The sequence below is a fragment of the Cynara cardunculus genome, assembly GCF_001531365.2.
Source record: "Cynara cardunculus var. scolymus isolate 2C chromosome LG 1, CcrdV1, whole genome shotgun sequence".
NCBI lineage: Eukaryota > Viridiplantae > Streptophyta > Magnoliopsida > Asterales > Asteraceae > Cynara > Cynara cardunculus.
This window is the reverse complement of record NC_037528.1, coordinates 149208-169266: the sequence shown is the minus strand read 5'-3', so window position 1 is coordinate 169266 and position 20059 is coordinate 149208. Positions and strand designations below refer to the sequence as shown.

Here is a 20059-nt window from a genome sequence, read left to right as displayed (position 1 = left end):
TATTTTGGGGTTAGGCTGTCTAAATTGCACTGTATATATATATATATACTATATATTTTGTGGAGTCATTTAAATATGTTGGATTTTAAATATATTGGATTTTAAACTATCATACAATTTTTTTCATCGATAGTCTGTAATTGGAACCATAACTCTTATTTATTCAAATTGTATTAATATGTAAAAACCAAGTGTAACATATATCATCGTTATATCTTATCTTATAAAACCATTGGAACTTCAAAATCGTTAAAATTCATGGTTTCCGCCGCATTGTGCGGGTACACAACTAATAATTTAATGAATTATGTAATTAAAAGAAAAGGTCAATAACAAAATCAAATAGACATGTGCATAAAAAGTTTGTTAAAACAATACCATCAGAATTACAGATATCTTAAATTTTGGGTAATTGATTAATTCACCAAAAAATATGTTAAAACAACATTATCAAAATAAAACGTTGTAATATCTTTTTGGATTTCATTTTATAAATTCGTTTATGGTCTAACAAACATTCAAAATATATGTTAAAAACAAGGAAAGAATATTTATTGAGATTATGGCATCATTTGACTGTAAAAGATATCATGGAATGAATGCGATAAACATAGGTAAACGTTGATGTATGTGTACACCATGTAATTCTTACCAACCTGACAGACGAACTAGCATCTACAATGGACAGAAGCTTCTTCAGGTCGTTCTTTGAGAGGCCAAGCTTCTTGCACTTGACATGCAAACATATCAATTCCATGGGGACAAAATAGGCAATCAACAAATGCCACTATTGATAAAGTACAAGAAGAACATAGCCCATCGCATACTTCCCAATAAATTTTTTGAAGTGGTTGTATAATTTGATTATAAAAAATATTTAATTTTCTTTTCACAATATTAGTATAAATCTGTTGATTGGTTCTTTGTCATTACATAGAAGAGAATCATGTTCGAGTCTGGTTTACATATATTTTCAGAAGGGAAATTAATTAAAATAGATTTTCGGTTTGTGGTTTCATCTCTTAGTCATTTCTCTCCTAAAATCACCAAAATGTCACTAGGTCCGTAAGTAACAAGTATGCAATTTATAGATGGGTCAAAGTGTAAAAAAAGAAATTAGGTCCGCAAGTAGAGGGACCAAATCTATAAAATTGACATAGGTCCAAAAGTGGCACTTCCGCCACTTGCAGTTGTTGGGACGAATTTTGATCCCTGCACTTGCGGATCTGGTTCAAAGACTTCTTTTCTTTTACATTTTAATACCTCCGCAAATTGCGAACCTAATGACATTTTGGTGATTCTATGAGAGAAATGGCTAAGAGAAGAAATCAACATCTAAAAATGACTATTTTAATTGATTTTTCTTTTCAAAAACACAAGAGGTTTCTAAAAAAAACACCAAAATTTAAGTTAAAAAACAACAAAATTTGACAACTACAAGATTTGAACCTAATAGGGGTGTACAGAAAAATCGTCAAACCGCTTAACCCGCCCAACCTAACCCGCTAACAACCCGATTAAACCCAGCCCGCTAAACCAAAATTTAAGCTAAAAACAACAAATTTGACAACTATGAGAGTTGAATGTAATAGGGGTGTATAGAAAACCATCAAACCGCTTATAACCCACCCAACCTAGCCCGCTAACAACTCAATCAAACCCATCCCACTAAACCGCCAACCCGCCGGACCGCTAAACTGCCAATTAAGAGAGTTGAAATTGGATTAGCCTAGATCAATCCAACCAACCCGCCACTAATACACATACACACACACACATATATATATATATATATATATATAACTTCAATAAATTTCTATTACATCTATGTATAATATACTAGTCTATCATATATTAATAATGTGTAAAATTTTACATAATATTTGTTGAGTTTATGTCTCTACTTCTTTTTAGCTATATTAACTATCTCAAATGACGATAACAATTATCATTAAACCTATGAATAGATGATAAACTAAGGTCAATTCTATTCATACCCAACCCAACCCAAGTGATATGTGCGGTAAATAAGGAGGGATATGAATAATAAGTGATACCGACTGAGATATAAACAAAACCCCATAAATAAGTTATGGAAGGGAAACTGAGATGGACTCCATTGGCAAGAAAAGAATAGACCTACATGAGGCCTGGTCTTGTACAAGGCATATGTCCTACTTCATTTCTTATTCTTTTTAACATCAATTTTGATTGATTCCATGGATTTCCAAGATTCAGGTTTTAGCACCAAAATACCTTCATCATTCACTTCTCATCTACCAAATGCTGCAAAACAATAGCTTTTATCAACCAAAACACTGTCAAGATTCAAGTTTTATGAACAAGAATGCTTGACCTTTTTATAAACAGAAAACCGGAACAAGCATTCAAGACCCTACTCCGAGACTCCCCAGCACATAGGAGTAGGACCGACCGGATCATCATCTTTAATTTGCTCCGAAAACACAGTATATAACACAAGTAGTGATCGTTATTCAACAACATACTTTATATACAACACAAGTTCAAGATTTGGGGGTTTATGAAAGAAAGATTATTATTACATTTACTAACAGATCATAAAAGGTTTTGCTGCTTATATATATATATCGGGCCTCCTACCTTATTTAGCAAAACCTGCTTGCTTTGACTTTGACCTACGGCGGGGGTGGGCCTCTGCCAAATTGTAAGCTACCATTCATATTTTCTTCTATCTGCTTCATCAGGTCTAGATTTCTATGATTTCTTCTACATATTACTTTCTCAACATGTCAGATTCATCAGTCTTGGCAAACCTTCCTCTGATCCTTGGCTGACTGTCTGCCAAAGCCTTCCTGCAAGCATACTGAACACCACAAAACATTAATAACAATAATAAGCTTATTCACACCAAAACATACATTCCTAAATAGCTAGTCAAAAGACCTGCTGGTCTAACAATGCCTAGCTGGGCTTTTGGCCAAACCAGGCCTGGGTGGGCTTTTGGTCAAACCAGGCCTAGGTGGGCAATCAAGAAAGGAAAATTTCATGGTCTGGGACTCTGGGTGTAGAAAAGTAGCATACATTTTAAATTACATTAATAAGTTACAACTTATGATATCATAGAGCATATTACATGCAAGGTATGAATGAAAAACGTTCGCTTTTGAGTGTCAAGACTGATTTGGACCTGTCCTTTTTTACCGTTCGAACCAGGATGAATGCAGGCCTGGTTTGTTTTATTCAGTTCCAGACTCCGATCAGGCTTCCAGGCCTAGGACTGGCACTTGTGAACTTCTCTGGACCTGAGCTTCATGTGAGCAGCAACTAACAGAGAGATCTTTAGCCCAATGAGTCCAGTCCTACCCTAGTAACCTTGAGGTTTGAATCAATCAAATTTTGTAAGAAATAATTCTGGAGCTGGTACCATAAAAATGGCACTTATAAGCTTACTTCTGTGAAGAGGAGTGAAAATCTCTCTGCTCCTTATCATTTCAATTGGTAAGGAGCCTCCTATTATTATCTACCGCCACCAAAACCATGTTAAGTAACTACTCGAGTGTGATTCATCATCATACAAATACCAACTATTCTAGAAATAATCATGTCAAACGCTCTAAAGAGCATGCAACAAGACTTTAAATGATGATATCAGACTAGCACATATTAACAGTGAGATGAACAGAAAAACCCAAGTCATCTGCACATTCATTTTATGGAAAAAGACTATTTTGATACACAATTACCTTGATTTTTCTGCCAAAATTCCTCTTTGTTTTCTTATTCCTGTATCTTGAGAGCTTTTGCATGCGTTCTTTAGTGGTGCGCTCACTGATCAGCTGCGGCTGCCCAAGGGGATAATGAATGAGGCTTGGGTTAGCATCAGCAAGGGTCTGTCATAAAATAGAAAAACGCTTGGTATCAATGAACCTGATCTATCCTGCTTCCTTAAGCACACACACACGTGTAAAGATTCGATTCTTAGATGCATATATGAATGCATGCAAAGGAACGTGGCCACACTTTAACAGGCATATGATAGAATGAAGTTTCTTTCAACTTCTGTCATATATGCAACTTACTTCATGATAATGAATTAGTCTTCTGCTTGGTGATTAGGGGATTTTTCATGCTTCTATGCTGATTCTTGAAAGCGGGATACAATCACACAACCTATCATCCCTTCAATAAAGCAAGATAGAAAGAAAAAGACGGATTCTTTTAGTTCTATTGCATCCATGGGATGATTTCTTTTATAGATTTTCTCTATTATGATCTAATGGGTTCGGCTTTGAATTAGAAAGATATATACCGATACAAACTCTATTGTCATATGCATACACAATGCAAAAAGTAAATTAAATTTGACCTTTATGTCTCCATCACTGAAAGCCCTTCGCATACCATAAGCATTCCCAAAATCTAGTTCACTGAAATCCAGAAAATTGGGCTTTATTTGAGTCCCATTAACCCAATCTCTTGAATTCAGACTGTCATAGCTCATGCTTTTTGGGATTTGACACAATGGATGAACATTTTCCTTTGCAATGGGGTTTTCATCTGTTGTAACTGGGAAATTGAAGCTTAGAACTTCAGACAATGGTGATGATCCAGTTGCTACTTCTTTTGCCAAGATATTTTTGCATTCATAGAAAACATCATTCAGTAATTCCTCGTTCTGAAGCGATTCGATATCTGTAACCTTGAGTTCCTGGGGGGAAATGGAAATGGGGTCTTCTCCACAAGAGATCATTGACATAGCAGATGTCATGGGAGCAAGGCTAACGAATGGTTGTTCGATTATCGGTTCTGGTGCTTTGAAAAGATCTCCTTCACCCCCAAGATCATAATCTGATATGGTAGAGGTCTGAACCAGACTATCCTGAAGATACCAGACGAAGATCCGTTAGAAACAACAAGAATTTGCCTCTTTTTTTCAGAATCAAGCACTAGCAGAATTCTCATCAACAATCAAGCAAGAAACTAACTATCGAATACAAAAATGAGTACATGAATGAATAGTGAGAATATTTGATCATATAAACCAAAAACTTGAAAGTCATACAGAAAATTGGAGATCATAACTACCCTCTACGATTATAATGGTTCGATTTTATGGTTTAAGCTACCACACTTGATCCATTAGCAACAATGTAATGGCTTTTTCACCGTAAACAATCTTCCCAAACTCAAAGTGGTGCAGCATAACTAATTTTAATAATTTCCCAAAAAGGCAACCAAAATTAGTTTGATGGGCTTAGTGGCTTAGGACAGATATCAGTATGAGCTCAACCTTTCGAACACTCAAGAATATGGGTTGGCTTGTAGTACAATCGATCCCCTTTGAACAAGAAAGAAAGATCAAAAACGACTTTTGGGGGTCAATTGCCTTTTCCCGAATTAGAATTTCCACAAAACAAAACCATTGGATCAAATTACGATCATAGTGGTACCTTTGCTTTAGCTTTTTTCCATTTATCCTACCTTTTTTTGTTCATTTGAGCTCTTGTGAGTGCGGTGAAAAGGTGAATCTTTAATACAAGTTGACATCCAATATTCACAAAAGTGGAACAAATAGGGGGATGGGAGGACAAAAACCTAGCTGAATATGTATCTTCTATTCAAGAACAATGGAAAACAACACTGAAAATGGACATTGAATGACCCATTCCCATTGTCCTTTTAAAGATGGGAAAGAACAAACAAAAATCCTAAATAGATGATGACTCACACACACAACCCTGTTTGATTGCCAATAAAATTCTTGAACATTTCTTGAAATCTTTGAATTTTTTCTGGGAGATCACTAAAATTTGTTCACGAAACAGTTCATTCTCAATTTCTCAGGAAGAAAAACTTAAAGCTCATCAAGAAAGAAACCATGGAGGTTTAATTGCTACAGTTATACCACCATAAAAATGTCAAAAAAAAAAAAAATACATGCATTTCAATTCTTTAAAGAAAACCCTAATTCATAGATGCACCTATTCACCAATCAAATACAGCATTCAAGATGATGGAAAGAAAGACCAAAATTGGGAATTACCAAGCAAATAATGGGCTTCTGTGAGTGACAGAAATCATCAAATTGTTGAACATCAGATGAGAAGTTCTGAAAATAAGGGAACATTAGGCCAGTCTCAGCATACATTTCTTGTTTGATTAAAAAAAAAGGATCTTTTTTTTTTCTGGTTTCTTCTTCACCTCTCAAGAAAGTCGAGTTCCAATGGAGAAAAAAAGACGGTTGTTTTCAATAACAAGCAGCAGCTAGTAAAAGTACAACACACAAAAGACAGGAGGGTATAATAGGGAAAAAGATTCACACAGAAAACAACAGAGAGGGAGAGAGGTCCTCTCTATGATGATTTTGTATGTGTTCTCGGTACCTGCTTCATTGATTTATATGGGGCTTGTGACTACAAGCCGACATCACCTGTGGGGCCCATGTTTTTTGTCCAAACTATATACATATACTATTATATAATATAAAATTCCCAAATAGCTTCCCAGAATTACACATATAACAACTGAACTATTAATGCCGATAACTATTTGATAATGCAATTAGGAGTGTTGGTATCTGATTTATTATTGCTTTCTGTGCCATCCTGTTTGAAAGCATGCCAAATAAGTTGATCATCACTTACATCTATTAAATATTAAATATATAGGTCAAAGTCATTTTATATTTTTACACATATATATATACATATATATATAAAAACCATTATGATAAATAAAGAAGACATACATGATTTTAAATGTTTTGATCTTTTTTCTATAGATATAGCAGGGTTTTTTATACGACAAGAAATATTATTTGGAGATGAATAAGACAAAAACATGAAATATATTCTATAAAATAATAGATTCTTCGTTTTTAGACAAAATTTCAACGCATATTACAACATTATGGCCAATAATAATTCTATTAAAATTGCACAATATGATTGACACATTAAGATGCTTGTTGAGTTACCAAATTCACACGATTGCCATTTAACTCGGTTTTAATTGCAATTACATTGTGAATGCACAACTCCCACTTTTTTCTTATCTCTTAATTGTAGTCTACAACAAGAAACAATTCCTAAACTTGATGGCTTAATCATGTGATTGACAATGAGTTACAAAGTTGGTTCACTAAAATTTTGGGGAAAGCATTTTTATATACCTAACATATGATATATTATTAGTTTCTTAAATAATATATGATCAATATAAATTTATATATATTTTTAATTATCTGCTAATAAAATAATTATAACACATCTCAAATAATAGTATCGACGTTAATCTTAAAAACAAATATATAGTCCATGAAAATGGTGTATTTTAAGAATTTAATTATGGAATTACAATCAAGTATCTTCTATTAGAGAGATAAGTTAATGGGTCAAAAAATAATATCAATTTTATGTTTTTAATTAGTTATCCTCATTCATAAAATTTTATCTAGACTACATAAAAGGAAAAAAGAAAACATAATTTTGTTTTGTTTTTGTCATCACACATGGAAAACAACGATTTCATGTGATTTTTTTAAATAACATTAGAATATTCATTTTAATAGTTAATGATAGGTCGATTTTAGAATATGACATATCTGTAGACACCTAGATAGAATATAATATGATAAAACGGACATGGTACAACTTATAATGTGTGCCACCAAAGTAAAAGAGCGTGTACCTTTATCCATGAAAATGAAGTTTTTTTAACAGTTTAGTCTTACCATTGGTGACATGAATCCATCAAAATAATGACAACAGAGGACAAGGCATAAACTTGAGGGGGTAAAATTGACAGAACTTGGAAACCCTTTTTCTTGCAATCGCATTGGTCCCCCGATATAATTTCCATAAAAATTCATTACAAGCCGTACTCGCACCCAAGACTCAATGTACCAAAAAACCCAACCCTTTTCATTGCAGATGCATGTTTGTGCATTAAATGACTGGTACTGTACTACTCCCACTGCCCATCTGCATAAGTTGGGTGCAATGAATTTAGACCACAATGGGAATTAAATTCATTATATTTTTTTAAATATTAAAATGGATTTATAGGTTTTTTTTTTTTTTTTTTTTTTTGTGTTTGTATTTTTCAAATAGATTGGTAGTCAAGCAAGAATTTGATAAAAAAAAATCCAACCAGCAATAATAATTATATTGAAGGACTCCAATCAATTTTATATTTATTAATGCATTATGGGACATGAACCTGAAGTCATTCATTAATGGCCACCAAATTTTTTTTTCTGTTAATTTTATTAAATAAAGAATATTAAAATCAGAGTTGATTACACTAAAAAATGTCTTTTTTTCTTTACTTTAAAATAATTATTTTTTTAAATTAAATTTCAAATAAATATAACATGTATGAAATGACCCTTTATAATAATATATCCTAGAAAATAGACAGATGATCTTTTAAATGATTTATTTTGATATATATATATATATATATATATTTAAATTGTATTTTCGAAGTTGGATATGAAAAAAAACTCCACATAAAATAAGACATATTTATCGGATTGAATACAAACAGCATGAAACATCGTAACGAGTAACGCGTATTACAATATTCTGTTTTTTATTGCATATAAATTTAAAGAAATAAGAAAAGAAAATGGATATATTAGCTGTAAAATTAATATGAAAAAGGAAGGAGAAGATTCTATGTTTGTAGTTGGATCAAAGTACTTAAATTCCTTTTTATTTGTGAATGTGGGAGAGGTCTATTCCTCCACATTTGCAATTTCGACAACATATTATATATATATATATATATATATATATATATTTATATATAGAGAGAGAGACACGCATTCAAATGATAATGATATCTATTGACTATTTAAGAGAACGAAAGAACGTTTGAATCACATGTGATTTTACATTAACATCATATACAAAATCACATGTGATTCACATGACTTTACCCCACGATGATTTTACCCCGTGATTTATTCTCTTAAATAGTTAGAATTTTCGTTTGTGTGTGTGTGTATATATATATATATATATTATGCATCAATCCTTTTTGTCTTTTTTCCGATGCCGAATGTGGAAAGTGGAGTATTTTTTCTGGTTTTTTAAAGAGTGCATGCCCATTGCAAACAATAACTGAAGGAAAGAAAACTAAGAAGCTTGTTTTTTTTTTGTAGAATAACCAAAAAATTTAACTTACACATAAAAACCGGGAAATAGTTCTATCGACTCTTTACTTATATTTTTATTATAATACATTTCTAGTTTTAATAAAATTAACGAAAATGTTCGATAAAGAATCCAGTGATTAAATTGTTGAACCTTTAATGAACAAATATATCATTATATCTTATTGAAACATAACAATTTTCATTAAGGATTTTTACTACAATAAACTATTTCTGGTCAATAGAACAAAATGGTCATTTTTCTACAATAACCTATTTCTTTTAACTTTTAAAACAATGTATTAAGGATTTTTACTACAATAACCTATAATGACTATTTTGTTCATTTTTAGTAAATACGGGGGATTTATTAATGAAAACAAATATTCAATGACTTAAACGCTCAAAATATATCACTGGTTTTTTTCCTCCACGAATAATGATTTTTAGTACCTAATTAGTTTTCAATCACTTCTCTAAAAGATCATTTTGTTCGATTTCAGTAAGTGCATGCTTTTATTGTTTAAAAAATATTCATAAACTTAATCGGTCAAAAATATAAAAAAGGAAATGTTTAGAAAAACCCAACGAACTATCTCATTTGAATGATTAAATCAACGAACTATTTTTTTGAATGAAATAAAAATTACCTTTCTGATTCTAAATGATGATTTTTTTATTTTGAATGATTAAATCTCTAAACATTTTTTTGAATAAATAAACCTTCGAACTTCTAAAAATTGGTTACCTACATCTTTTAATTAAAAAAAACTACTTGTAACAGACTAAGAATGTTTTAAAGTAAAAATGAATCTAAATCAGTTTTACCATGGCCAAACTACGCCCATTAAAACTCCTCACAAACAACTGTATCGCTCCCCTTCGCCACTCCTCGTTGCCCCAACGTCATCCGTACTTCATATCTCCAAACACGTTTTTGACCCCTATCATTGATCTCCCTCTTTTTACTCTGTTCTTTTTATCTATCTAAAAGTATAGAATCAAAAGATAACCAAATACAAGCAGCTTTTTTTGGGTTAAAAAATGGGCGTAACAAATTTCTAAAAGTTTGATGATTTAATTTATTGAAAAATTGTTTAGAAACTTAATCATCTAAATTGAAAACGTTTAATGGATTTTTTATTCAAAAAAATAGTTCATGGATTTAATCATTCAAAATAAGAAAGTTTATTGGTTTTTCATTTAAAAAAAACAATTCAAATGCTTACTCATTTAAAATAGTATAAAAGCTGGTCTTTCTCTAAAGTTGTTTCTAAAATCAACCAACGTAAAAAGAGAAAAGTAAGATGGAGAAAATGTAAAAAAATTGTTTGTTCGGTTTTTCTTTTTTTAATTTTATTTATAGAATCTGTATAAACCAAGACAAAGCTTTAAAAATGAGAAGTTAAAGTTTAATTATGATTACCAAAAACGGCATAGCTTTAGAATTGCAAGATGCATAATTCCATTCCATGCACTACAACTACAACAATATGCCAACATAACTTTTTGAGAGTGCCCATTTCTTCATGTTTCTTTCTTTTATTTTAAAAAAGAAAACACGTACGAATCGACATGTGAGCAACACGTGTCTGAAGCACACCTTCACAACGATCGTTGGCTTTAGTTCTCTCTATTCAAAAGACGGAGTAAATTTAGAGTTGTTTGATGACTTATAGTTGAAAGAATTTGAAAGATAATATATGCGGATTCGCAAGCGTTGTTTTGGCCATTTTAAGAAGTGGAATGAGGAAATGGATTGAGAGATGCCAAATGGGAGAGAGATGGAGATAAAGAGATGGGAGAATGAAAACAAAAGGCCAAAACAGCTGGGAAAGAAAGGAAAGGTATGTCATCGTTAATAAATTGGCACATATGGGACCCTGATGTTGCCATCTTTGGCTATAATTACTTCAACTCTAATTTTATATCATATATATATACACACACATATATATATATATATATATATATATATATATATATACATACAGAGAGAGAGGTAAAGGTTCAAGGGAAACCCTAAAAAATGAAAATCTGAATAACATCATGATAACCATTCATCTGAAAGGTATGAACATGTACTTATAAGTAACTAAAGTTGTCTCTTGGTTTTGACGCACATGTAGATACCGAATAAATTGCTTAAAAATTATATGTAGATACCGTCCAGATGAACGATTACCTCAGTTTTTCATTTATTTGAAGTTTTCCCTAAACTTGACTCCTATATATATATATATATATATATATATATATATATATATGTGTGTGTGTGTGTGTGTGTGTGTGTGTACGTGTATATATGTAATAAAGTGATGAAGAAAGGCGAACATTGAGCAAGAGCATCTAGCAACTATGCAAACTGGTTTCGAAAAGGTCAAAAAGAGGGTTTGTTAATCACCTGGGGATATGTACATATAATCAGTTTCAATTCTTTGGAATTCTTAAAAAAAATGTCGTTTGTTTATATTATACATGTAGCATAAGTTACAATATCAACGAAGGCATGGGGGTTATATTATTATTAATTGGGTAGCTACAAATTTATAACCAAAATAGAAATGGATTAATGAAGTGATATTTATTGTACAATGAATGTGTAAGGTTGATCATGTGGTTTCTTTGGCAAAAAGGGGCATAATTCTATTTATAAAATGATTCAATCAAGTAGAGAGAGACTTGTAACGGACCAAATATCTCTACCCAAAAGGCCATGTCTATTTATATATTCTTTTTAACATGGGTTTAAATCTCTTAAGTAATTTCCACCCAACTTCTTTTTCCCAATATTTGCTCATTATTCTTTTGATGTTCAATACGATTATGAATATGGGTTTTTCTTTTAATGTTTTCAAGTGTGAAAACGAACTTGGTTTATATAATTAAAACCATCAATGCAATTTGACAATTGGACAAGCATTTTTTGTTTTTCAAGGCTTTATTTTGAAAAAAGTATGTCAACATCTCTTTATTTTGATTAATAATAATAATGTATTATTATAGTGATGATTGTGACATAACTCAAGGGGAGGGAACCATCTCATCGTGCTACTCCTTATTTTCAATACCAACATTTGGTCAAGTGGAAAACAGACACTAAACGCTTATCTAGTAAACACTAAACTCACATTCTCATTTACCTTACGGAATAACATTCTAGTCCATCAAAACGACATCGTATAACCGGATAAAAGCAATCACCTTCACTTACCGGGTAAGACTCGGTCCTTGCCATTGCTCTTACCATGTAAGATTCTAGACCTTCGCCATGTGCATTTAATAAAGTAAGTGATCTCAGTAAACACTTACTGGATAAACATTTGGCAAACGGTCCCTACGTATTTGATTTCAAAACAAGAACTGATGCACTTAAGAAAGGTTTCTTTACAAGTGATTTCATGTGTTCAGTTAAGTTGTATAAAATGATGATAGCATACCAAAGGATACATGTCACCTCCCCAAACTCAAAGCCTAAGCCAAAGCCAAAGCCAAAGCCAAAGGGCATAGAAGGGGGTGGGGATGAGGATAAGACATGTGATGGTTTGGGTTATTTTGTAGTCTTATGTAACTACATGGGATGAATGATTGTATGTTCCCCCACTTGTCTCTTCAATTCAACATCACCACCTATCTATTATCAACTTCATTTGTTAATTTAACTTTTTTTACTTTCTTTTTTGGTTATATATCTTACCACTAAAGCTTCAATGATATGGCTTACCTACAAAGCATGTTCAAGACCACATGGCTTTCCTCAACAAAACTATTCTTCAATCACACCTGCAAAAAAATATAACAATGCAGGCAGCAGATAGGATTGTGTAAATTTGGATTAAAAAGTCTCAACAGAAATTTTTATATGTTCAAATGGGAAAGAAAGAAGCATACAACAAACAGTAGAAAAAGATATTCCTAATGCATGGTCCCTAGTACTTCATGCGGGGTGTCGTTCCCTTCATGGGGACACCTACTTTCGAAATAGACATGTTTTTTCCCAGATACGTGTCTCTACATTACACGCTCTTGCTTTTCCTAATTATTGGAACTACGGATTCCCCCAAACACCCTTAGTTTAGGATCACTTCTTGTTTCACTACCAATTTATTAACATATTCGCCTGGCATTTCATAAATAAAGTCTTGTATGCAACAGACAATTGTACCTTCTGCAAAAGCATTACAGGAGAATGATGAAAGGTCATGTTTTTTTTATCACGCGTATCAAGCAAAAGAGTTGCCTAACAAGTTCCGGGAAATTAATGCTAAATTATATTGGCCATTAAAAAACCTCCATCTCCAGGTGCTGCGTATATTTGTATTGTCATCTGTAACTAAAGGAAAACAAGCAGAACAAACTCGTGAATAAGATAGTAAGAATAATTCACCTCAGCTACAAATCTCTTCATTTCTTGGCTTGTTGGCAGGCCCATTTGCTTCTCTCATATAAAGACACCATCATTTTTAGTATTCTACGACAGCAGGTCAAGTTTCTTGTTCATGAACAAATAGTTTACTCCTCTTATCCTGACTGTCAATTCCACCATTCCACTTGATCCTGCTCAATTCCACACTCCACTTGATTCTGCTGGAATTGACAGTCAAGACCAGAGTAGTAAACTATATGTTCGTGAAAGAGAAACTTAACCTGCTGCTGTAAAAAACTAAAATTCATGAAATCTTCATATGACATTAGATATATTTAGTCTACTGTTGGTTCTCTATTCCTGCTTGTCTAAAAGCACTGGCAAATATTTTTGATCCTCAGCACAAGGGAATGAAATATGGACAATGTAATATTCGATGTAAGATATGAAATAAAAGAGGTTATTTGACCGTTTTATGAGTGGATCTTAGAGGAGATGAATGATATATCACAGCAAAGTGTGCAAAATAAATGAAGTTCCATTAACACACTTGCACCAAGCATGGAGGCTGACCCTTGACACGATTCTTCTTTATTTAACACACAATAAATCTGGCCTTGGTTCCATGAGGAACAGGAATGTTAATGGTGACCTCTTGCAGAGACTGGCCCCGAGTATAATTCTCCATATTTAGAACATTTCCTTTATGAGGAACTGTTTAATAATTTATAAGAATTGAAAAGATGGTTAAAGAACCAAAAAGAGTCTCAAATTGGGGATCAAGGTGTTGAGTGAAGCAGGACTATCCTTTACTTACAGATTTGCAGCAATCTATATATCTCAACTACCTCCCCCAATGTGACAAGATAAATTACTGTACATTCTGAAATACCAATATAATTCAATGACATGATAAAATGTGAAACAAAAAGAAATCGAATAATGAGATCTATATATCTATGTAAAAGGACCTTAGGCTTCCAGAAGTTAGAACTCAACATATCAATGCGTTATAGAAAACCAACATTTAGATTTTATTATCCTCTCACAATATCTACATCCAACATATAGGCCATGCAAAACCGGAGAACGATTATTGAAGACATGATAGGAATAACCATAACACGCATCACACTATTAAGTTGACACCTTGAACCAGAAAACAAGTTGCTTTCATCAAACTATTATTGAAGACATGGTAGCAACCAATAGTGTAGGCTTTTCTTTAACTTCTACAACAGAAAAACGACGAACTTATATGAACAACTTATCAAACTGTCAAGCCTAATAGCATCTTCAGCACCTTTCTCTTTAGCATAGCTAAATGGTGAAAGACCCATGGGGGGGAGGTGGAGGTTCAGCTTTTACATATTAAACTTCACCCATATGCTCCACCATATTTGTCAACCTCATACAAAACGAGTTTTCGTAGCCCTAGCCTTACCACGAGATTGAATTGCTCTATAGGATAGTTGAGTATCATACTACCATGGGAGAACCTAGCTGGATGAACAATACAGTGCTCAGCAATGCTACTGTTACAGTTAGAGAAGGAGTCTTATTTTAATGTATGTATATCAAGATTAAGATAAACTAGCTGGGGAAATATATAGTAACTTATATGTAGAAAAGGTGTATGGTCATCAATAAAACACAATCAAGAATAAGAAGGTTCATTAAATTACAGCTACCTTGGGGAGGAGACAAAACATTAAAATACTTCTTTTACGTACAAAGCAAATCAACATGAGTTTCTAACTCTGCATCCCTAGTGAACAGGGAGCTCCAAAACAAGAAAAACCCCAGGGACAACAGTGCATCGCTACATAAAAAACAAACGTCTGCGGTAACATAATAATCAGCTGCAAAACAAGGGGAAACCATGCTTTTGTCCCTTACAAGGATATCATTTTAAATTTACTTTCCTTTTCTGTCCACGCTACTATAACAATGTTCTAATTTCCTAGCATACTATGACTTCTGATAGAATAGTAAACACCTAGCACGATGTTCTAATCCCCCAGTATACTACGTGTTCATGAATACGCTATGTAAAGAAAGAAAAGACTCTCTCTACAAACTGTGCAGGCCTAATCCCTTGCTTTGAATTCTTCCCCTCTCTTTTGATTTTGCATTCTATTGAACCATGGCTAGCATTCATAAGATCTATTAGGTAAAGAACGACAATCAAATCATAGAAAGGAATGAGAGACCATCAAAATCGATCGCAGACATTTTTGGAACACCTCTAACAGAGGGACAAATAGTTAATTTTGAAAGAACTTATTGTCAACCTCTTCCATTCATATCCTTACACTTATTTGATTTAAGATGATATATCTATGAATACGTAGTTACTCTTCACAGGATAGAATCATCATTACGTCGTCTACAACTCCGTCTTCTGGATATTTTCTTCTGTTGTACTCTGAATTAATAATAAATTCACAAGAGCTTAGTTTTTAGATCTTATACGCATTAGATTCATGAATATCATAGTGGCCCTTCCTTTGTCAGTATAGGTTTTGTTCCTCATTCCTGTGATTTCTTCTCTATGGCAAGCACTCATGAGCAGACTCATTTGTATGAGTTATTCTTATGATCATTGTTGCTGCATTCCTTCATGTTGCTATCCATATATGGGAACTTGTTGCACAACAAGGTACGTCATGATTGTTGATGTTCTTCAAGACAAAAGCAGAGAACTGACTGAGAGGTAACCTTGTCATAAGACACTCGTAGCTGGACTATGTAGTAATAGTATCTTCAACATCTATTTCCTAATACATTAGAGTACTTGTAGTTGTGGTGTGGTCATTCTCTTGGAAACCTGTTTAAGATGATATAATATTGTAAATTCTTTATGCCTGCGTTTGCGCTGTATAACCATTATATCATGGGTTGTTGAATTTTTATAGATGTTTACTACTAGACAGTATTTTGAGACTTTTGTTTTTTTTTAATAAACTTAAATAATCCTAAGTGGAATATGTTGTAGGATTATGTCAACTGTCAAGAACCACTTTGTCATTTTAACACTTATTTAGTTGAGCAGGTATTGTATGTATGTGAGGGATCCAAATGAAATAAAATGTTCAGAGACTTAGGCAAGCAAATGCAATTTAAGACGATGTTGTATGACTAGAAAAGGCAAAGCATGAACAAATTCATATAAGAGTTGCCTATCCAAGTTGTTTTGTGCATATACCGTTGGATTGAAATCTATCTTATTCATGTTATCCAAATGAGATACTGATAGGTCATAGATCTACCAAGTTATGTGTTGTTCAAATGCACATACCTCAATGATCTGGATTGATATAGTTCTTCAACAGCTATCTGCGCTATAACCAAGGAAAACCATTTGGCATAAATAAAGAAGCATAATTTGGAAGAATAGCTGTGAAACTAATATTACCTATATACAAAAAAGAACAGAAAAGCAACATAACTCTTCCTTGTCTTATTTTGAGCGGGTTTGTTAGAAGTTCAGTAAACGGCTTCCACATCATCGTCGTTTGACTCTTCCGTCTATCGATCTTCTTGTTTTTTTTTTGTCTGGATCAAGAATCCTGACTCCTCCATCTACCGATCTTCCTGTTCTTTCTGGCATTTTCCGTTGGCTTCTGATCTTCCTCTTTGTAATCTGAGAGAACAGTCATCGAGGAATCGAATCAGTATAAGGTGATGATCAGGGTCAGGGTTTGATAGAGTGATCGAATCAGCATAATGTGATGATCTGGGTCAGGGTTTGAGAGGGAACCGGAAGAGTTCTAGTGCTTTTAGAAACAAAAAAGGCCGGTATTTATATTGGTCCTATAATTTAACAATTTTTAGCATGTTTTTTGGGAATAATTTTACGTAATTAATTTTATGTTCCTTTTTAATAATTGATGAATAAGAAATAAAAAAAGGTAAATTTTATATAAAAACGATATTTAAAGACTTAATCATTTAGAATAAGAAAATTTAAAAACGATTTATTTATTTTAAAAAAATATAAGGATTTAATATTTAAAATAGAAAGAAAAAAATGATAAAATTAGTTTTTTATTCTATTTATTCATGAATATAAGCCCAATACAAGATGGCAATAAAAGGCCCATTGAGATCTTATAAGCCCATTACTTGTACTTGGATTGGAACATCTTTTTCTGGAGGTCATGTTGGTGAAATCTTATGCAATGTAATTTAACCTATTGGTAAAGCCACATGGATTTCATGACTTGTGAAAAATCAACTCCAAAGTTATAATTGTCGAAAGAAATATGATCTGAAACAAAGAAGCAGCAAAAATCGAAAATCTGAAAGTTGTGGACGTCTGCATGGAGGCTTCCTACTAATTGTGTGACAAGGGATAAGTTTGAGTTCTCATGTTTTAAGCATTCGTATTATGTTAAGACTCGTTTGAGTTGTTATATAAATATAACATTTGTATTATCAAACTGATATTTTTTTTCATCCTTTAATGTAGCCTCAAAAGACAAAACACATGTCTAAGCTATTAAAGGAAACATTTGACATGGGTTTATGGATTAGATACCATGATTACATTTATTTGAATTGAAAATGTTGTCATTTTCTTATACTCTTCCACTTCAAGCTTCCATCCACATCAATTTCCCTTTTTTCAACCTCCACAAGCACCATAATCATTTTTCACAACTTTTAAAAAGCAATATAGGATTGTCTTATCTTGTTTATCGTTAGGACTTTGATAAGACACTATAACCTTAAGTGATCCCAGCTAAGAAGGATGATTCTAAATGCTTCCAACTATGAAGGATCATTCTAAATGACTCGAACAACGTGGAAAAAACAGTAACAACAATATCTCATAATAAGGCACTGACAACGTTGGGTTCATCCATCACCAAAGCAAAGAAAATTGAATGTAAATGGTCACAAAATTGTCCCTACAATCTCATGTGCGACGCAATAGACATGAATTTTCGATCAAATGTCTTGTCAAGACCATTAGATATCAAATGATTGGCATTTTTATTACCGGACACGGTTATAGTTGTTAACAACTTCACTTCAAGTTGACATTATGTCAAACATTAGCTCGACATTAGTTTCTAACTTAAATAATAATAAAAAGGTAACGACAACGTCTTTAGAAATATTTATATAGAAAATGAAAAAGAAAAGTACACAAAAAATTAGAAAGTGACATAAAAGAAAAAAAAGGTCAATTTTCACGTGCACTGGCAATCCATGATTTTGATGCATTAACAATCATGGGGACAGCATTAATAATAATAAAACTTGATTAAATCCAATATAAAAAAAAGGGTATTTCAAAATTAAATTATACTTATGAAGAAAATGGACCATAAAAAGTCAAAATCAAATAATGTGTGGCACGAAAAAGATGGGGTGTTTTTGGAATGCTAGAGTCCAAATTATAGAATTTGAATGAGTGTTAAAATTGGGACAAAAATAAACACTTAAGATTTGAGTATTAATAGGATGCATGGGCACACCACCATGTGACATTGCTAGGTGCGGGTGCCATGTCCCCTACTGCATTAGAACTTTGCACATGCCTTATTTAACCTTTGATTCATTATTTAAATCGTAATTATTGGCATTTATTGCTTCCGTTGATTTATGATAACATTTTATTTAGATTCGTAGTATACATGTTTCCATTGTCAAATCGAATAGATGAAACGGGCCATATCCTATTTGATCAAACAGTTAAATTCGAGTTGAACGAGATCACTTTTCTTTTTTTAATATTAAAAGTGCACATACACAATGAACCATAATCAAATAGCCTTCCTAAAGTTGAGAACTCGAACCTCAATCTGCTTTACATATTCATTCGTTTTATCCATCATCCTCGATTTTAGTTTAGGGTTAATGTCCGGTGAGAACGAGAGTTGTGATGAGAAGTGTAAGAAGTAAGAAGAGATCTTCACATTTGGATCAATCTTAATCGAAGAGTTCTATTAGATCAACACTAAAAAGAAACACCAAATCAATTGCTTTAAAAAGCGTAATTTATGGGTTCGTTTGTAATTAAAATTGATCAAGAATTCAAATCCTTTGGTGCACTCATCACTTTAACTTATATTCCACGATTAAAGGCTTTGTGTAATTTTAAGAGAACGAGGTCACTAATTGGTTATAAGTTTTAAAAAGTATAATGACGTGTTAGTATAAGTTAGTTTATTATTTATGATATATATTAATTAAATTTAAAAGGACCACCTTGAATATTTTTTTTGACTCCGTCTTCATACATGTGAATATACATGCGGTCAATATTTTTGAAAATTCGATTAAAATTGAATATATATATATATATATATATATCTATACTATATTATAAAGCATTTGGCTAAAACTCTTAAAAACTCTTAAACTCTTAAAACTCTTAAACCCGTTCATCCCTGAACAATTTCATCCCTATCCGATTTCATCCTATAACTGAATTCGTGTAACTAACTGCAGATAAACACAATCAAATATAAGATAAACATCTCATTTTAAATATAAAAAATCTAAAATATAATTAGGATAATCATTGAGTTCTAACA

General features: G+C 32.5%; 1 protein-coding gene and 1 long non-coding RNA gene across 3 annotated transcripts; both read right to left on the bottom strand.

Moving 5' to 3' along the window:
• Positions 1 to 2454: 2454 nt before the first annotated feature.
• LOC112518542 lies at positions 2455 to 6363 on the bottom strand. Of its 2 annotated transcripts, none has more exons than XM_025126277.1 (4): positions 6026 to 6363; positions 4349 to 4861; positions 3726 to 3872; positions 2455 to 2845 (listed from the first exon to the last, which is right to left on the bottom strand). In XM_025126277.1, the coding sequence occupies exons 1-4, from the start codon at positions 6128 to 6130 to the stop codon at positions 2756 to 2758; spliced, it is 855 nt and encodes a 284-aa protein (XP_024982045.1). In that variant the 5' UTR covers positions 6131 to 6363; the 3' UTR covers positions 2455 to 2755. The 2 variants fall into 2 exon arrangements, with proteins under 2 accessions (XP_024982045.1, XP_024982053.1); XM_025126285.1 differs by having other exon boundaries at positions 3726 to 3824.
• A 9355-nt stretch (positions 6364 to 15718) lies between these two features.
• LOC112499868 lies at positions 15719 to 17241 on the bottom strand. Its single transcript, XR_003067311.1, has 2 exons — positions 16810 to 17241; positions 15719 to 16338 (listed from the first exon to the last, which is right to left on the bottom strand). It is a non-coding gene; the product is annotated as an uncharacterized LOC112499868 (long non-coding RNA).
• Positions 17242 to 20059: the final 2818 nt, after the last annotated feature.